At 43.0% G+C, this 17,972-nt stretch overlaps 1 protein-coding gene and 1 long non-coding RNA gene across 3 annotated transcripts in view; one reads left to right on the forward strand and one right to left on the reverse strand.

The window, feature by feature from the left end:
* ACTL6A (actin like 6A) overlaps positions 1-8,193 on the reverse strand; it is a 24,696-nt gene extending 16,503 nt beyond the window's left edge. The window contains exons 1-3 of one of the 2 annotated variants that reach the window (XM_032298513.1): positions 7,961-8,193; positions 963-1,039; positions 623-797 (exon numbers count right to left, since the gene is read on the reverse strand). In XM_032298513.1, the coding sequence (XP_032154404.1) occupies positions 623-797; positions 963-1,039; positions 7,961-7,985 (277 nt within the window). In that variant the 5' untranslated portion in view covers positions 7,986-8,193. Of the gene's footprint in view, positions 1-622; positions 798-962; positions 1,040-6,842; positions 6,863-7,960 lie in introns of those variants that run through there. The other variant, XM_032298514.1, reaches the window with a different exon arrangement.
* A 349-nt stretch (positions 8,194-8,542) lies between these two features.
* The window catches only part of LOC116564988, a 31,768-nt gene continuing 22,338 nt past the window's right edge, over positions 8,543-17,972 (forward strand). Inside the window, exon 1 of the long non-coding RNA XR_004275194.1 lies at positions 8,543-8,651. This is a non-coding gene — a long non-coding RNA (uncharacterized LOC116564988). The remainder of the gene's footprint in view (positions 8,652-17,972) is intronic.

The raw sequence follows: 17,972 nt of genomic DNA on the forward strand, positions 1-17,972 counted from the left end.
CTGGCAAATATGAGCATATCACATCTGTTTAAATCCCTTTGGGGTTATCCTTCAGCAACTAGTTTAATATAACCCTGGGACGGTTTACAAGCCCTTTTATGATGGCTCTCTACCTACCTTATCTGCTACTGACTCTAATGAGCCCAATGCTGCAGCCATATGTAATTGTATTACATTTCTGAGCACATAAGCTTCTTTTATAACTCCATCCCTTCACACATGCTGGGCCCTCTGCTTTACCCAGCTTTGTCAGCTAGGCTAATTCTTATTCATTGATCAAGATTCATCATGAGTTACGACCTTTGTGAAAACCATCACTGACTCCCAACACTAGTCAAATACTCTCCTCTCTAATCCCATTGCTTACTGCACATACCTATATTGTAGCATTTGTCCCACAGTGCACCATTATTCGTATGTAAACATCTGTTTCCACTAACTGTAAGCTTTTGAGGAAAAAGAACATTTCTTATTCATCTTTGTATTCTCAGTGTCTGGAAATCAGTTTGTGGAATAAAAAACAAAAAACATGGCTGATGTTCAAATTATAAGAAGCCACTGCTTTATATCTAAAATATACCATGTACCCTCTATAATCAATTCCATTGGGAAAACGTCATACCCATCCCATTTTTTAGAGGTGAAATGGCCTCCATATTCTCCCTCGGAACCCGCAGAGCATTGGTATCTATGTAGTAGGTGGGACCTCCTTGTTTGCCTTTATCGCCATCTATTTCCATCAGTGTGCTTCCGTCGTCTCTTTCCACCACCATACCAATAGCTGTAGGAAAATCGACCTGTAAGAGTCAGAAGCATGATATAGGAGTTTCACCTTTTACCAAGGAGGCATTTTTTTCCCCAACTAATGTCTTTATGGTATTTGTTTTGAATCAGAATTTCTGGATGAATTTAATTTACATGAATGGCTCTACATATCCAATTAACTCTAACATTACACCTACCTTGGGACAGTCCTCACCAGCATAACCAGCTCTCACAGTATAGGATCCAATGTCAAAAACAAGGGCTCCAACTTCATCTGAAAAGATTAAAAGTTAATTAGCATTAATAGCTTGCAAAGTATCATATAAAAATTCAAGTATTTAATGTACTTAAAATGAGAATGTATGTGAAAGCTCTGTAAAATTAATTACATTCTTTTTTTTTTTTTTTTTTTTTTTTGGAGACGGAGTTTCACTCTTGTTACCCAGGCTGGAGTGCAATGGCGTGACCTCGGCTCACCGCAGCCTCCGCCTCCTGGGTTCAGGCAATTCTCCTGCCTCAATCTCCTGAGTAGCTGGGATTACAGGCACGTGCCACCATGCCCAGCTAATGTTTTGTATTTTTAGTAGAGACGGGGTTTCACCATGTTGACCAGGATGGTCTCGATCTCTTGACCTCGTGATCCACCCGCCTCGGCCTCCCAAAGTGCTGGGATTACAGGCTTGAGCCACCGCGCCCGGCGCTACATTCTTTTTTTTTTCTTTTGAGACAAGGTCTTGCTCTGTCACCCAGTCTGGAGTGCGGTGACACAATCACAGCTCACTACAGCCTGAACCTCCTGGGCTCAAGCAATCCTCCTGCCTCAGCCTTCCAAATAGCTGGGACTACAGTGCATGCCATCACGCCCAGCTAATATTTTTAAATTTTTTTTGTAGAGACAAAGTCTCACTATGTTGCCCAGGACAGACTCAAACTTTAGGGCTCAAGGAATCCCCTGCCTCAGCATCCCAAAGTGCTGCAGGCATGACCCACTGCACTCAGCCCAATTATATTCATATCATTACTCACTTGAACCTAGTTTCAAATACACCTTAAAGAATCATTTAATTAAAATATAACAAGTCATACACCATATTTCCGTAGCGGTTCAATCAGTTAAGAAATGGTACACTAAAACTGGGTAATTTGAGTTTACTTATTAAAAGGAGTATTTGCAAAGATAGAGGAAAATATAGGACAACCAGAATGGACAGTACAGTACCCTAGTACTGTAGTGATAACTGATAATAATGAACCCACTGCCATTTTTTCAAACTGAAGAAACAAGAAGAAATAACTGTTACCAGAATCTGGAGAGAAAGTTGTATGGGGAAGGCTACTGATAGGAGCTTTGAATTTTAGTAGAGGGGATGCAGTTAGCCAGGATTACTCTGAGGTGAATGAACCAGACTAACATGCCAGCAACCTCCCTCCATCATCAACTAGGGTGATGCTATAATTTATTATCCAAAGTGGGACAACCACTACGGGCAACTCAGTCATATCTATGAAAGTTGAAATTGTGCATACATAGAATTACACACATTTATTCTGGAGACACTCTCTCATACAAGTTACAAGGAGACATGTACAAGAACCTGAGCAATTTACTAACCTCTCTGCCTCAGTTTCCTAATATATAAAATGTACATAATAGCTCTTATCTCATAAGATGCTCTAATGATTAAATGTGTTAAATACTTTCATGTATATGAACTCTTAGAAAATAAACATGCTGGCCGGGCGCAGTGGCTCACGCCTGTAATCCCAGCACTTTGGGAGGCCAAGGCGGGTGGATCACGAGGTCAAGAGATCGAGACCATCCTGGTCAACATGGTGAAACCCCGTCTCTACTAAAAATACAAAAAATCAGCTGGGCATGGTGGCGCATGCCTGTAGTCCCAGCTACTCGGGAGGCTGAGGCAGGAGAATTGCCTGAACCCAGGAGGCGGAGGTTGCAGTGAGCCGAGATCGCGCCACTACACTCCAGCCTGGACAACAAGAGCGAAACTCCGTCTCAAAAAAAAAAAAAAAGAAAATAAACATGCTAAGTGTCAGCTGCTATTATAATTATTATTGACACGCATATTGCCATAGGAAATGGCAGAAATAATCTAATGGTCTTTCAGTAGGGAAATAGATAAGCAATAATATATTCATACAATAGAATCCTATACAGCAATTCAAATGAACACTCTAGATCTACATACATCAACATCAATCAATCTAAAAGAATGCTTAGCTTTAAAAGCTAGTTACCAAAAAACCCATATATATTATATATATATACACACACACACACACACACACACACACACCCCATCTCATACTACTTAATTCATTATGAGCTGGCCAGGCATGACGGCTCGGGCATGGAATCGCAGCACTTTGGGAGGCTGAGGTGAGAGGATCCCTTGAGACCAGCCTGGTCAACATGACAAAGCCCCATCTCTACTAAAAATTAAAAAGTTAGCCAGGTATGGCAGGATATCCCTGTAGTCCTAGCTACTGCGGAGGCTGAGGCAGGAGAATAGGGTGAGCCCAGTAGTTTGTGGCTGTAGTGAACTACAATCACATCACTGCACTCCAGCAGCCTGGGCAACACAGCAAGATCTCATCTCCTAAAAAAAAATTCATTACAGATGCACACACATGTAATAAAAGCATGAAAGTATGCATGGGGTCTGGTAATGTTACATACCAACTTCAGTTCAGTGGTTACCTGAACTGAAGAAGGAAGAGAGAGGGAATCTGTATCAATAACATTTTTATTCTTAAAATATCTGAGGTATTAATATGGCAAAATATGACATCTATTTAATCTCATTGGTGAGTATAGTACTGAATTACATACAAACTTCCAGGTGATTACAGTAATATCAAAAACTTACATCTATACATTTTTAGTATATTTGAACTATTTCAAAAACTTTTAAAATAAAATTAAACCCATTATTACTTTACAAATATCAATTAAGAGACAGTAACTCTGCAGAATGATCTCTTTTTTCTTTCTTTTTTGAGATGAAGTCTTGCTCTGTCACATAGGCTGGAGTGCAGTGGCGCAATCTCAGATCACTGCAACCTCTGCCTCCCAGGTTCAAGCAATTCTCCTGCCTCAGCCTCTCAAGCAGCTGGCACTACAGGTGCGTGCCACCGCACCCAGCTAATTTTTGTATTTTTAGAAGAGATGGGGTTTCACCATATTGGCCAGGCTGGTCTCGAACTCCAGACCTCAGGTGATACACCTGCCTCAGCCTCCCAAAGTGCTAGGATTACAGGCGTGAGGGTCGGGCGCGGTAGCCCACACCTGTAATTCCAGCACTACAGGAGGCCAAAGTGGGCAGATCACAAGGTCAGGCGTTCTAGACCAGCCTAACCAACGTGTTAGGCTGAAACCCCGTCTCTATTAAAAAGACAAAAATTATCCGGGCATGTTGGCATGCACCTGTAATCCCAGCTACTTGGGAGGCTGAGGCAGGAGAATCACTTGAGTCCAGGAGGCAGAGGCTGCAGTGAGCCAAGGCCGTACCACTGCACTCCAGCCTGGGAGACAGAGTGAGACTGTCTCAAAAAAAAATTTACAAACATATATGCGTGAGCCAGTGCGCCCAGTGAAACCGGAGTCTTTAAAGAAGTAATTAAGTTAAAATGAAATCATTAGGTTGGGTCCTAATCTAGTATGACTGATGTTTTTAAGAAAAAATTTGGACTTGGATATGTACAGAGGGAAGACATGTGAAGATGGAGGAGACAGCCATCTACACACAGAGGAGAGAGACCTAGAAAAAAACAACTCTGCTGATACTGAGATCTACCTCTAGCCTCCAGAAGTGTGAGAAAATTAAATTCTGTTGTTTAAGCCACAAAGACGGTGGCACTTTATGACGGCAGCCCTACAAACTAATACAGACAGCTTAGGAAATTTATGAATCCCTTCTTAGAATCTTTTCAATAGATTATAAAAGAAACCAATTATGATAAAATATAGTTCTACCATGGAAATTTCGGGAAAGCCAAGAACCCCATGTTAGAGCCCCTTCCCTAATTTACCCTTTCCTGGGAAATATATTCTACTCCTATAGCTTTAACTTCTACCTAAATACTGATAATTCCAATCTCAAATCTCTCTCTCTCAGGCTCTAACCAGAGTCTAGATCCATATCTGGAACTTTTTACTGTACATCAACATAAATGCATCTGATGCCTCACGGGTATCTCCAAATCAACACATCTGAAGCACTGCTAATCTCAGCACTGCCTAACACACTGATGACCACCGGTCCTCTTTGGCAAAAACCTGAGAGACATTGGGAACACCTCCATCTTTCAAGTTCTGCCAAATATTTTGTTAAATATTTCTCAAAACCCCTCCTCTTTAACACCATTGCCACTGCCTTCAGGCAAGCTCTTATCTCAACAGGAAACTACAATTCCCTACAGGTATTGTGCCTCCATTCTTTGCCTCTTAAATCCACCCTTCCAATTGTTGCACTGTGATCTTTCAATATTGTAACTGCCATTATTTTGGTACATAAATCCTTCGACAAAAATAAGGGGGTGAATCATTCAGTGGTTTCTCATCACTGTATTTGATAAAATTTAAATCATTCTAGCCAGTTGATGATCAAGGTGTAGCATAATCTGGTAGCAGTCTTACTTCCTGCTTCATACACTAACATACTGGGTAACATGTCATCTCCTGAACACACATACTCCTCTCACTCAGCTAACTTCTGCATATGTTGTCCCTTTCCACTCCTCCTCCATCATCCCCATTACCTCTATTGTAAAGCCCCTTGACTCCGCCACACTGAATCAATAACTTTATTCTCTGTGCTACCTTTGTTTTACACTTATACACACACACACACACACACACACACACACACACACACACATACACACACACGTTTTTGTTCTTTTAGGATAGAGTCTCGCTCTGTCACCCAGGCTAGAGTGCAGTGGCCATGATCTCCACTCACTGCAACCTCCACCTCCCAGGCTCAAGCGATTTTCATGCCTCAGCCTCCCCAGTAGCTAGGACTACAGGCATGCACCACTACGCCCGGCTAAATTTTGTATTTTTAGTAGAGACAGGGTTTTGTCATGTTGGCCAGGCTGGTCTTGAACTCCTGGCCTCTAGTGATCCACCCGCCACCACCTCCCAAGGTGTTGGGATTACAGGTGTGAGCCACCACACCTGTCCCCTTCTACATATTGTTATTAATGAACATCTCTCCTTGAATTACAGTTACCATTTATCAGCAATATAAGATGCTATCAACTACATGATGTACCATTATTTCCTGCATAACTAAGAAAATATATGGCAATTAAAGTCTGCCACACCAGCACTATTAAGACATATTCTAGCTGGGAGCAATGGCTCAAACCTCTAATCCCAACACTTTGGGAGACCAAGGTGGGAGAATTGCTTGAGCTCAGGAGTTCAAGACCAGCCTGGGCAACATAGTAAGACCCGTCACTATTAACAAAAAAAAAAAAAAAAAAAAAAAAAAACATATTCCAACTTCAGCTGTTTAAATTTGGAAAAAAAGGTACAACTAAGAATCAGTGAAACATGGTGTCAATTTACCTAATGATTGAGCTTCTTGATGACAGAGCCTATACCTGCCACATAGCAAGGACTCAAAAAACAATTTATGAAATAGAAAAAAAATCCAACATAACAGCTCATTTTCCTGTCCTAATTAGTTCATTAAACTAGTGGAATTTTAATTCAAGACTCTGAATTCTTAGAATTTTACATCTGTACCTTTTCAAGTATGAGAAAGACATCTAATTCCTGTACTCTGCTTCCTTAAAAATCAAGCACCCATGAACCCAAAGCAGGAGTGGCAACGGGAGACAAGAAGCTTAACAGAACCACAGAGTTCTGGATGTTTAAAACCTAGGATGCAATTTCCAGTGTATAAAAATCCTCAAGAATCACCTCTTTTCTGTTAAAAAGGCTTTTTTTTTTTTTTTTTTGAGGATTGTAATGCTTTTCTTCTTCAAATTTTAGGTGATGTGATTCTCTTCGGAAACATAAAGGAAAAATTTTTGTTGCATCCTACCTGTAAAGTGACATCCTTTATAAAAACAGCATCACTATTAGAAACAGGAATAGCAATAGTTTGGATTTGTTTTCTGGGTCTCTAACTCATCAAACACAACCCAAAACATGAATCCTATGTGTCAATGTTTCCATTCACCTGCAGATCTTGCAAAAATGGAGGCTCTAAATCAGATTTTGAATGAGGCGTGAGATTCTGCATATCTGACAGGCTTGCAGGTGATGCTGACACTGAGGGTCCACGGACCAGACTTTAAAGTAGCAAACGTAGCATTATTTCATGTAACCTTCGCGCCCACCCCATAGGCTAGGAATTATTCCATAAACGAGGCTTGAAGTTGGAAAGTTACGTAAACTGCCGAAGACCAAAGCGCTTAGTAGTGAGGCTGACGTTTCAACCCAGGTCTGTAACACCCAGCACCTGGTAATCTTTCTACTACACCACAAGCCTCCTCGAGGAAAGTGAAAACACAAGACGCCTAGGACCAACTTTCCGGGCATCCTTAAACCACACGTGCTCCTGAATTCATCTCAAACAGCCCCGCCCACGAGTCACCACCGAGACCCCGCAGCACCCACAGGCAGGAGTTCCTCAAAGGTGAGGCGGCTCGCGCACGGGGCGCAGGCGGGCGGGGCAGCAGCCTCCGCGGCTTCCCCAGGCGCTTCCACCCACGGGACACGGCGGGAGCCCCCGGTCCACGCTCGCACACGCCGGGACCTTCCGAGCTCAGGGCGCACGTCCCGAGAGAGCCGAGTCTGGGAGGCACTGGGGGAGATGCGCCCTGGGCGGTCACCGAAGCCCAGGCCCGGCGGCCACTGAGCTGCCCCCAGCCCCGAGACGCCCTAAAGACCAGAGCGCGCCCCCCAGAACCCCGCTCCTCCCGGGCCGAGGCCGGAGGAGCCACAGACACACGCAACTCCCGGGCGCCCCAGGCGCGCGCCGAGCCGGGTGGGCTCGGTAGGCGGGCAGAGCGCGGGGCGGAGACGGGGCGGGGAGGCCGGGGTCCGAGACCGGGAGACCGGAAGGGAGCGCCGGGAGGAGAGGGAGGGCCGGGAGCGGCGGTCACCAACCCCACACGCCGAGAAAGCGTGCGCTGTCGTCCGGCCGCGCTCACTCACCTCCCCCGTACACGCCGCCGCTCATGGCTGCTGTCGGCGCGACTCCTACGCTAAGGGCCCACGGGCTAAGTGGCTGCAGCGGCCGCGACTGCGGGTCCCGAGAAGCGAGAGCGCCTGACTCCCTTAACTTCCACCGCCACCCCCCTCAGGCAACAAAGCGGTATCCACACACCCCGGAGCGCAGCCACACTTGCTGGCTCCTCTAATCAGCCAATCACGAGGGGCCCAGCTTATGTCTAGCCAATCAGAATGCGGCTAGCCGCATCCCCGCCGCGCGGCCGGCAAGCTTAGCCAATCGAAGGCCGCCATCGGGGAGGGGAAAGAGGAAAGCGACAGCAGGACTGAGGGAGTTGGGTTGCGGAGCTGGAGGGGGCGGAGCTTCACGGGAGGGCGAGAATGTGGGCGGGAACGCGGGAGAGGGAGAAGGAGGAGGGAGGCCGGCGGGAAGCGTTGGGGGGCGGTGTAGGGGACGCGCCGGGGCGCTGAGGGGCGGCGGGAAGCTGGAGGGGAGCGTGGGGCGGGTATAGGGGGCGCTGAGGGGCGGGAACGCGGGAGAAGCAGGAGGGAGGCCGGCGGGAAGCGTGTGGGGGGTGTAGGGGGCGCTGAGGGGGGGCAGCAACCCGGGCAAGGGAAGGTCGACCTCTGGAAGTGGAACGCGGGTCTCCACGCAGATTCCTGTCCAGTGACTGTGGTGAATGCGGATTTCTTTCTTTTTTTCTTCAGAAAAGGTATTTTAAACCAACTTTTATGCTGAAAAAATAAAAATGTTGCGCTCCACTTTGGGATGGGGGAATCAGTAAATCAGGAGCTTGCAATTTTTAAAATGATTAATAAGTAAAAGAGTGAAATGATATATGATCCTGGCCAAACCTAGGTAGCGCTTTAAAAACGATGTAAAAACTTATCCATTTCTTTTTTTTTTAAAATCAATTTTAGGCTGGGCGCGGTGGCTCACACCTGTAGTCCCAGCACTATGGGAGAATAAGGCTGGCAGATCACGAGGTCAGAGGTTCGAGACCAGCCTGGCCAACATAGTAAAACCCCGTCTCTACTAAAAATACAAAAATTAGCCGGTCGTGGCGGTGGACGCCTGTAATCCCAGCTACTTGGGAGGCTGAGGCAGGAGAATCACTGGAACCCGGAAGGTGGAGGTTGAGATCGCGCCATTGCACTCTAGCCCGGGCAAGAGAGTGAGACTCTTGTTTCAAAAAAAAAATTCCTTTTATCCTGTGTGACAGGTATTTGAACCAGCTAATCAATCTTCATTCAAGGAAGCACCCAATCCTAAATATGCATCCTAAAGGCAGCCTGTCTTGGTCCCCCATCCTACCAGCCTAGTCCAGATCACCTTCCTTTATCTGCGGATTACTGCAACAACCTGTGGCTCTGTCCGTTTGCCGCTTTGATCAAGGCAGCTGGATCTATGAAAACGCCCAAACCCAATCAGGACACTCCAACGCTCAAACTCTTAACATTGTTGCCTATCTTTGTAATTGGTAGCAGTTCTTTAGTTGGTGTGTCTACAGTCTAGACGTGCAGAGCCTACTTTTAACCTCAGAAACGACTGGCTGAAACCTCATCAGCCTCGGGTAGCAGGGTGCAGAAAGTGAGGAGGCAGTAGGGTGGGAAACGAGGCTAGCAGGAAAACTCTTTCCCATTCACTTGAGAATATAATCAGTATATCTGACCGTTTAGAAAAGCCCTACTAACCCCATGAGATAATGCAGAGCTCAGCAAACTATGGCACTAGAGCCAAATCCATTCTTTTCTGTGTGGGGGGGAGGGGAGGTAGAGGAAAGGGGAAGTGGGCGGGAAGACTGCCATCTTTTTTTTTTTTTAGCAGCCTTGAGCAAGGAATGATTATTTCTAGTTTTAAATAATTTTTTAAAATATTTTTTAAAACAATATGTGACAGGTTGGACGTGGTGGCTCACACCTGTAATACCAGCACTTTGGGAGGTCCAAGCGTTAGGATCACTTGAGGCCAGGAGTTCAAGATCAGTCTGGGCAACACGGAGAACCCCCGTCTTTACAAAAAATTTAAAAATTAGTTGGATATGGTGATACACGCCCCCGCCCCCAGCGACTCTAGAGGCTAGGGTGAGAGGACTGTTTGAGCCCAGGAGTTCAAAAGCTGCAGTGAGCCGTGATCTCGCCACTGCACTCCAGCCTGGATTGCAATGCAAGACCCTGTCAAAACAGAAGAGAAGAGGCCGGGCGCAGTGGCTCACGCCTGTAATCACAGCACTTTGGGAGGCTGAGGCGGGCGGATCAGACCAGCCTGGTCAATGCGGTAAAACCCCGTCTCTACTAAAAATACAAAAAATTAGTTGGGCGTGATTGTGGGTACCTGTAATCCCAGCTACTCGGGAGGGCTGAGGCAGAAGAATCACTTGAACCTGGGAGGCAGAGGTTCCAGTGAGCCGAAATCGTGCCATTGCACTCCAGCCTGGGCAACAAAGCTAGACTTCATTTCAAAAAAAAAAAGAGGAAAAAATGTGAAAACTATATGAAATTCACATTTCAGTGACCTTAAACTAAGTTTTATTAGGACACAGCCCACACTTACTCATTTATGGCTACTTTTGCTCTGGGAAGGGTAGAGTTGAGTAGTTGGGAGGCAGACTGTGTGTCCCACTAAGCTGGAGAATACATTTACTGTTGGACCCTTTACGAGAAGAGTTTGTAGACCTGAGCTAACAGGTGTCATATAACCAGCGTAGCGTGCAGAAGTACCCTGTGTTAACTGTTGTCATTATTATAGCTGTCACTGTAGATGTGTATCAAATCCCAAAAATATTTCTTCTTCCAATCTGTTTTTATGATGTGTTTGACTAGCAGCTGAAGAGCTATAAAATATTGAGATACCTTCTAATAATTAAATATTGAAGAGATGCTATTTGTGAGTTTATAATACAATTATCCATTTAAATCGATGTAGCATTTAAATGCCAAGTAATTTATGTACAGCAAATTCACTAGATTTTAATGTTGCTGAACATTGAGATCTCTCCTCAATACTACCTCCAACATCTCTCATGTTTGAAGATAATATATCCTAGAAGTAAAATAGCTAAGGCTAAAAGAGAGTAAAATATTTGTTCCACTTGTTCAAAGTTTGTCAGAAAACAAAACAGTTCAAGAGGCATAATGAGGACCATACTCCCCAGTGTCTGGAAAGCCGGAGATGGGACTGTCTCCTCCCCGGATTTCAGACTGTTCTGCACTGTGTGCAGAGTAACCGAACTGTGCAGGAGAATCATAAATCTGACAGCACAAGGAGACGAAAGCCAGGCTTAGATGATTTTGCTTAAAGTCAGGTTTTGTTCCATTTGATAATTTGGAAAAATACTGGAACACAGGTCATTCGTTTGTTCATTCATTCATAATTTCAGGTTGGCTTGGTCTCTTGATGTCCTATTGGAACCACTGCTTTATTTAATGATAAACTATTTAAATGAATTTCAAAGGAAATAAACTTCACAGTACATCTGATGTTTTAGGACAGATCACATGTTGACACAGATAAAAGTGCCCACCTGTGAAGCCTTTGATAAATTTTAATCAATAAAAAATGTAATAAGACACTAAGATGATTGGCCATGAAGTACCTAATTGCTGGAGGATGGGATTGTTCAGAAAGAAAACCTATTCAGCCTTCTAAGAGAACAACGTTGGGGGACGGGCCATCCTCCATATTAATGACTTCATTTCCTTTGAGACAAGACTTAAAGTATGGCCACTTGTTATCTACAATTATTTTTTTTTTTCCTTTGTGAAACAGTCTTGCTCTTTCACCCAGACTGGAGTGCAGTGGCATGATCTTGGCTCACTGCAACCTCCATCTCCCAGGTTCAAGTGATTCTCCTGCTTCAGCCTCCCCGGTAGCTGGGATTACAGGCATGTGCCCCCACGCCCAGCTAATTTTTGTATCTTTAGTAGAGAAGGAGGTTCACCATGTTGGCCAGGCTGGTCTTGAACTCCTGGCCTCAAGAGAGCCATGTGCCTCGGCCTCCCAATCTTCAATTCTTAGGAAAGCTAGTTGAAAGTACATTAAAACAAAAGTACTAACCCAGCAGAATCTGGTTTATGAAATATAAAATATATGAGGTTGGGGTCTTTTGAGTAGTGATATTTCTCCCCTATAGTCTAACATGTTTTCTCTAAAGTCTTGGCTCAGCCTGTATCAGTGTTATCAATAACTAGTCAGATTAAACAGCAACAGCAACTCAAGGTTACTGTCTGTCATTTCACTTCTCCAGGGTACCGCATGTCAAAACTACCAATGCTTGCAGTTTTTCCCCTGAACCAATATATCAGGTATGTCAACCTAAAAACAAAATATTTTGAAGTAACAGGTATATAAATTTATCTAGCCCACAGCAGGTGCTCAGAGGTTGATTCTGAATCCAGATTATAAAAATTAAGGGCCTTTCAAAAATCCTTTGTAATATTCAAGCATCAGGGATTTCCTCTGTGGCCCCGGGTGCAACAATTGGGTTTGCCACATTGGGTCGCTGGTCCTCCATTCTTGTAATGCCGCACTAGGAATCGTGATGCTGAATGAATCCTCTCTCCTTTCTTCACCAGCTCTGTCAGCACTCAGGTTATGGAATTTCAGCAGTCATTTACAAATGTTACTCATCTTGTCCTCTGTCTCAGCTTTTATTAAGTTGCATTGAATAAAAATGCAACTGCTATTTATGCAAGCTAGGAATCAAATTCAGAAAATTATCATCCGTCGGGAAGAAATGACACAAAAATTATGTACATTTAGAATTATTTTATTTCATGCTGCAAAATATATAAAATTGGTAATAGTAAAAAGCAATTTTCAATACAGACATTTTTATGTGGATATTGTATGTATCAGGAGTCATTGTAAGCACCGTTCTTTGTGTAATAAAGTTCCAAGTATATAACATTCATCCAAGCACCACTGAGATAAAAGATAAATACCTGGTGTCATATAAAGGCTTTTTCAACAATAGAAATATGATTGGTCAGATTCATACATGTTTGCCATCAGATTAGTAAGAGATCTATCCATTTCAATAATATAACCTAGATATACAAAGAAGCAAATAAAAGGATGCTTGGTTATAGCTGGTAACTTTATAACACATTAATAGGTTTGCTATAGTATTAACAATGGAAGAGACAAGAAAGGAAAGAAAAAAGGAAGGGCTATATGCTTGGTGAATTTTATAAGTCTGTACTGTTATTTCATTATCTTAAAAAAAAAAAAAACCCTTTAATCAAAGTTGCCAAAAAAGGAAAAAAAAAAAAAAAAAAAAAAACCTTCTTTGTTCATTTGATACAGCTTTTGGGGAAAATCACAATGTGAGTAGGTAGTGCCAGCATTTAATCAGTTGCTGCTGTAAAGTGACACTGTGTCACTTAGGGCCACTTTTGGGCAAATCAGGGCTTCTCATTGATCTAGGTCAGTAACAACACCTGTTGTAGCAACACACAGCCCAAGGAGCAACACTTTTCCTGGAACCAGGTCCTTGCTATATGTGGCTTCTTTAGAACACTTGAAACTGTTTGGAAATAAAAAGGATTTCATCTGCCATTTGATGATAATGACTACAAATTACTGAACTTTATGTGCCATCATAGGAAAGGCACTTTATCTATAACATTTTGCATTTAAATGACATATCCTTCTGTGGCTTTTGGCAGAAGAGGCCCCGAGATTTGCCAGCTTGCCCACATCGCAAAGCTGTTGAGAGTGAAGATTTGAAACTAGGCTTGTCTGAACTTACTGAGTATGCTCTTTCTACTTCAAGATGTCTTTCTCTTTCCACTTCCACGCTTCTAGTAAACTTTAAAAACAGTTATTTCAATTATATATAATATATAATATCTATATATATTATATATATATATACACACATATGTATGTAAATCCAAAGATACAAAAAGATACAGAGAACTAAGTCTTCCCTTTTCCCTGTATCCCTAGCTGTCTCCTTTCCAGGGAGGGTCTGTGCTTACACAACTGATTATGTAGATATATTCCCCCTTCTCTATTTTTTCTGATACAAATGTAACTCACAATACACTAGTGATCTTTAAGAAGCCTTCTCGGCTGGGCACAGTGGCTCACACCTGTAATCCCAGCACTTTGAAAGGCCCTGGTGGGAGAACTGCTTGAGCCCAGGAGTTTGACGCCAACCTAAGCAGCACAGTGAGACCCCCATCTCTACAAAAAGTAATAAAAAAAATTAGTCAGGATGGTGGTGTGTGCCTGTAGTCCCTGCTATTCAGAAGGCTGAGGTGTGAGAATCACTTGAACCTGGGAGGTCCAGGGTGCAGTGAGCCATGATAGCATCACTGCATTCCAGCCTGGGGTACAGAGAGAAACCCTGTCTCAAAAAAAAAAAAAAAAAAGGTATAATGCTCTTTGGAAATGAATTTGAAAATATTTACTTGGACATTTTTATTTTAATAATTTTAAATGGTCTATACCCAGCTAGAAATGGAAATGACACAGCAGTGAAAAACAGCTCCCTTCTTCCACTTTCAATCCTCCCAATTCCTCAGTTCCTCTCCCCAAATTGAACTACTATTACCAGTTTCTTATTTAACCTTCCAGAGATAGTCTTTTCAAATAGAAACATGTATTTATATTTCTTCCTCCATTATTGTTATTTACATAAGCTGTAACATACTGAACATATGATTTTGTACTTGACTTTGCTTACTTAACAGTCCATGTCAGCATGTATAACTCTATATATATACATACATACATACATACATATATATATATATGTATATGTATATATATGTTTTTCTTTTTGAGATGGAGTCGCCCCCTGTCACCCAGGCTGGGGTACAGTGGTGTGATCTCAGCTCACTGCAACCTCCGCCTCCCGGGTTCAAGTGATTCTCCCGCCTCAGCCTCCCAAGTAGGTGGGACTACAGGTGCCCACCACCACACCTGGATAACTTTAGTATTTTTAGTAGAAACAGGATTTCACCGTGTTGGCCAGGCTGGTCTTGAACTCTTGACCTTGTGATCTACCCACCTCAGCCTCCCAAAGTGCTGGGATTACAGGCGTGAGCCACCACACTCGGTCAACATGTACAATTCTAACTTATTCTTTTTTAACATCAGCATGGAATTCCATTACATGTATATACCATAATTTATTTCATCAGTTCTCTATTGAAGAAACATTTAAGTTGTTTCTAGTCGTTTACTGTTAACAAAGAATGCTGCAATGACTAGTCTTTTCTGTGTGCATATGTGAGAGTTTTTCTGCAGGATGAATTAGCAGATGTGACATTGCTGGGTCACAGGGTATATACATTTTTAATTGTAATGGTAATTTAGTTACACAGGAATTGTATCATTTACATTTCCCCAATAATATGTTTGGGAGTACACTTTTTCCTCCAACCCTCACCAGCACAGAACTTTTTTAAACTTCCGTTAAGGTGGAGCTTTTATATAAGATGTTTTGTTCATTGATTAGCTGTTTAGGTAGAGCCTGTGATTTACAGTTTGTACCAGCAACAGTGCACCAGATCCAAGTGTGCATTTTGGGGGCTCTAAGACTTTGGATGAAAAAAGAAGCAGAATAATTTACAAGCAAAACTCCTAATGTGCTAACTTTCCGAATTCCTGCTATAAGCCTGGCCCCAGGGATACTCGGAGAAATAAGCCCTGCTTTCACTCGAGTGCTGTTAACAGTTCTCCCATTAATGTGAAAGTGGCTGCTAACACATGCCAGTTGCTGCTTGGAGAATGGATCCCACATATCCACTAAGGCTTAGGCTTCCACTAATGCTTAGAAGATGTGGGTGGTGGCTGCACACTTCCTTCTTCCATTTGAAGTTGCTTCTCTCCACTCCGACACATAATGAAAGCAATTATAAACAAAAGAAAAGGCATTTGCCACCCTTTTTTTGTTTTGACAGAGTCTCACCGTGTCGCTCAAGCTGGAGTGTAATGGCACGATCTTGGCTCACGGCAACCTCCGCCTCCTGGATTCAAGCAATTCTCCTGCCTCAGCTCCTGAGTAGCTGGGACTACAGGTGTGCACCACCATGCCCAGCTAATTTTTTGTGTATTTAGTAGACACAGGGTTTTACCATGTTGGCCAGGCTGGTCTTGAACCCCTGACCTCATGATCTGCCCGCCTTGGCCTCACAAAGTGCTGGGATTACAGGCGTTAGCACCGCGCCTGGCCAGTATTCGCATTTTAATTGTAGTATGCACTATATTTCTAACGAGGGGACTGGTTATAGAGTTTGTTTTGTTTTGTTGGAATGTAGTAAAAGGCATTTATTTCTTCTGTTCTTTTATTTATTTATCTATTTATTTTGCTGGAGGGTGGAGGGAGGTGGAAATTTTTTTTTTTTTTAGGAAAAATCTATGAGAAGCAGGGAGATTATTATTTTTATTTTCCCCTCTTATTAACCACTATACAAATTAGAAGGGATTAATTACTAGTTACCAAAATTATTGGTCTTTGCAAATTATCCAAATAACTGCCAGTTACCAGCTCTACCTAAACTGACTGGAAGAAAGTCTATATTTAAGCTTACCATTGTGTTTGCTAGTGTCTAATAAAAACTGCTCTCCAAATGGTCATAATACAGAAGGAAAAACTAGATTATTAAAGAATTTGAGCATTAAATTAGGCCATAATCAGCCAGCCGTGCCTACTTAATATTATGAGGTTAGGATTGTTGAGTGCACACTCTCTTTACTGCTCTTCCCTTACCTCATGTAACCTAGAGCATCACATTATGATACTCCAGGATCACTCACCTTGATTATCAACTGTCAGACTTTGATAAACTCCCACAGGGATTTAAAAGCCTCTCCTTGCATTGTCTGTGCTATACCAGACCCGGAAGCACATGGAGACACTACACTCTGGATGACAAAAGCAAGCAGAATAATTTACAAGTAAAACCTCTGATCATTCCATATGTAATTGACCCTTAAATAACATGGATTTGAACCGTGCAGGTTCAAAATACGTGAGTTTTTTGTCAGACAGGGTCTCCTCTGTTGCCTAGGCTGGAGTGCAGTGGCGCAGTCTCCACTCACCACAGCCTCAGCCTCCCAAGTAGCTGGGATTACAGGTGTGTGCCCTCATGTGCAGCTAATTTTTATTTTATTTTATTTTTAGTGGGGACGGGTTTTCCCTATGTAGACCAGGTTGGTCTTGAACTCCTGGCCTCAAGTGATCCACCCACCTCTGCCTTCCAAAGTGCTGAGGTTACAGGCATGAGCCACCACACCTGGCCGTGAATTTTTTTCAATAAATACATTGGAAAATTTTTTGGAGATACACGACAATTTCGAAAAATCGCCAAATGAACTGCATAGCCTAGACATATCCAAACAGTTAAGAAAAAGGCATGTCATCAACGCATATGATATATGCAGATACCAGCCTATTTTATCATTTACTACCACAATACATACACAAATCTCTTATAAAAAGTTAAACTTGGCTGGGCGCGGTGGCTCACGCCTATAATCCCAGCACTTTGGGAGGCCGAGGCCGGTGGATCACGAGGTCAAGAGATCGAGACCATCTTGGCCAACAAGGTGAAACCCCGTCTCTACTAAAAATACAAAAAATTAGCTGGGCATGATGGCGCGTGCCTGTAGTCCCAGATACTCAGGAGGATGAGGCAGGAGAATTGCTTGAACCCAGGAGGCGGAGGTTGCGGTGAGCCGAGATCGTGCCATTGCACTCCAGTCTGGGCAACAACAGCGAAACTCCGTCTCAAAAAAAAAAAAAAAAAAAGTTAAACTTTATAAGAACTTATTATACACACAAACACAGATCTTACATGGGCCCCATTCACACTCAAGAGAAATAGAAATAAAACTAAAAATGCAGTATTAAAGCATATCTGTATAAAACTAAATGTAGTATATACTGCACTACTGTAATAAGTCTGTGATCGTCTCCTGTTTCTGTATCGGTGAGCTCAAGTGTTGCAACTACTTGCTTAAAACACTGTGTGGTACTGT

Source organism: Sapajus apella, unplaced genomic scaffold (genome assembly GCF_009761245.1).
Source record: "Sapajus apella isolate SASKATOON/1434 unplaced genomic scaffold, GSC_monkey_1.0 scaffold38, whole genome shotgun sequence".
Taxonomy (NCBI): Eukaryota; Metazoa; Chordata; class Mammalia; order Primates; family Cebidae; genus Sapajus; species Sapajus apella.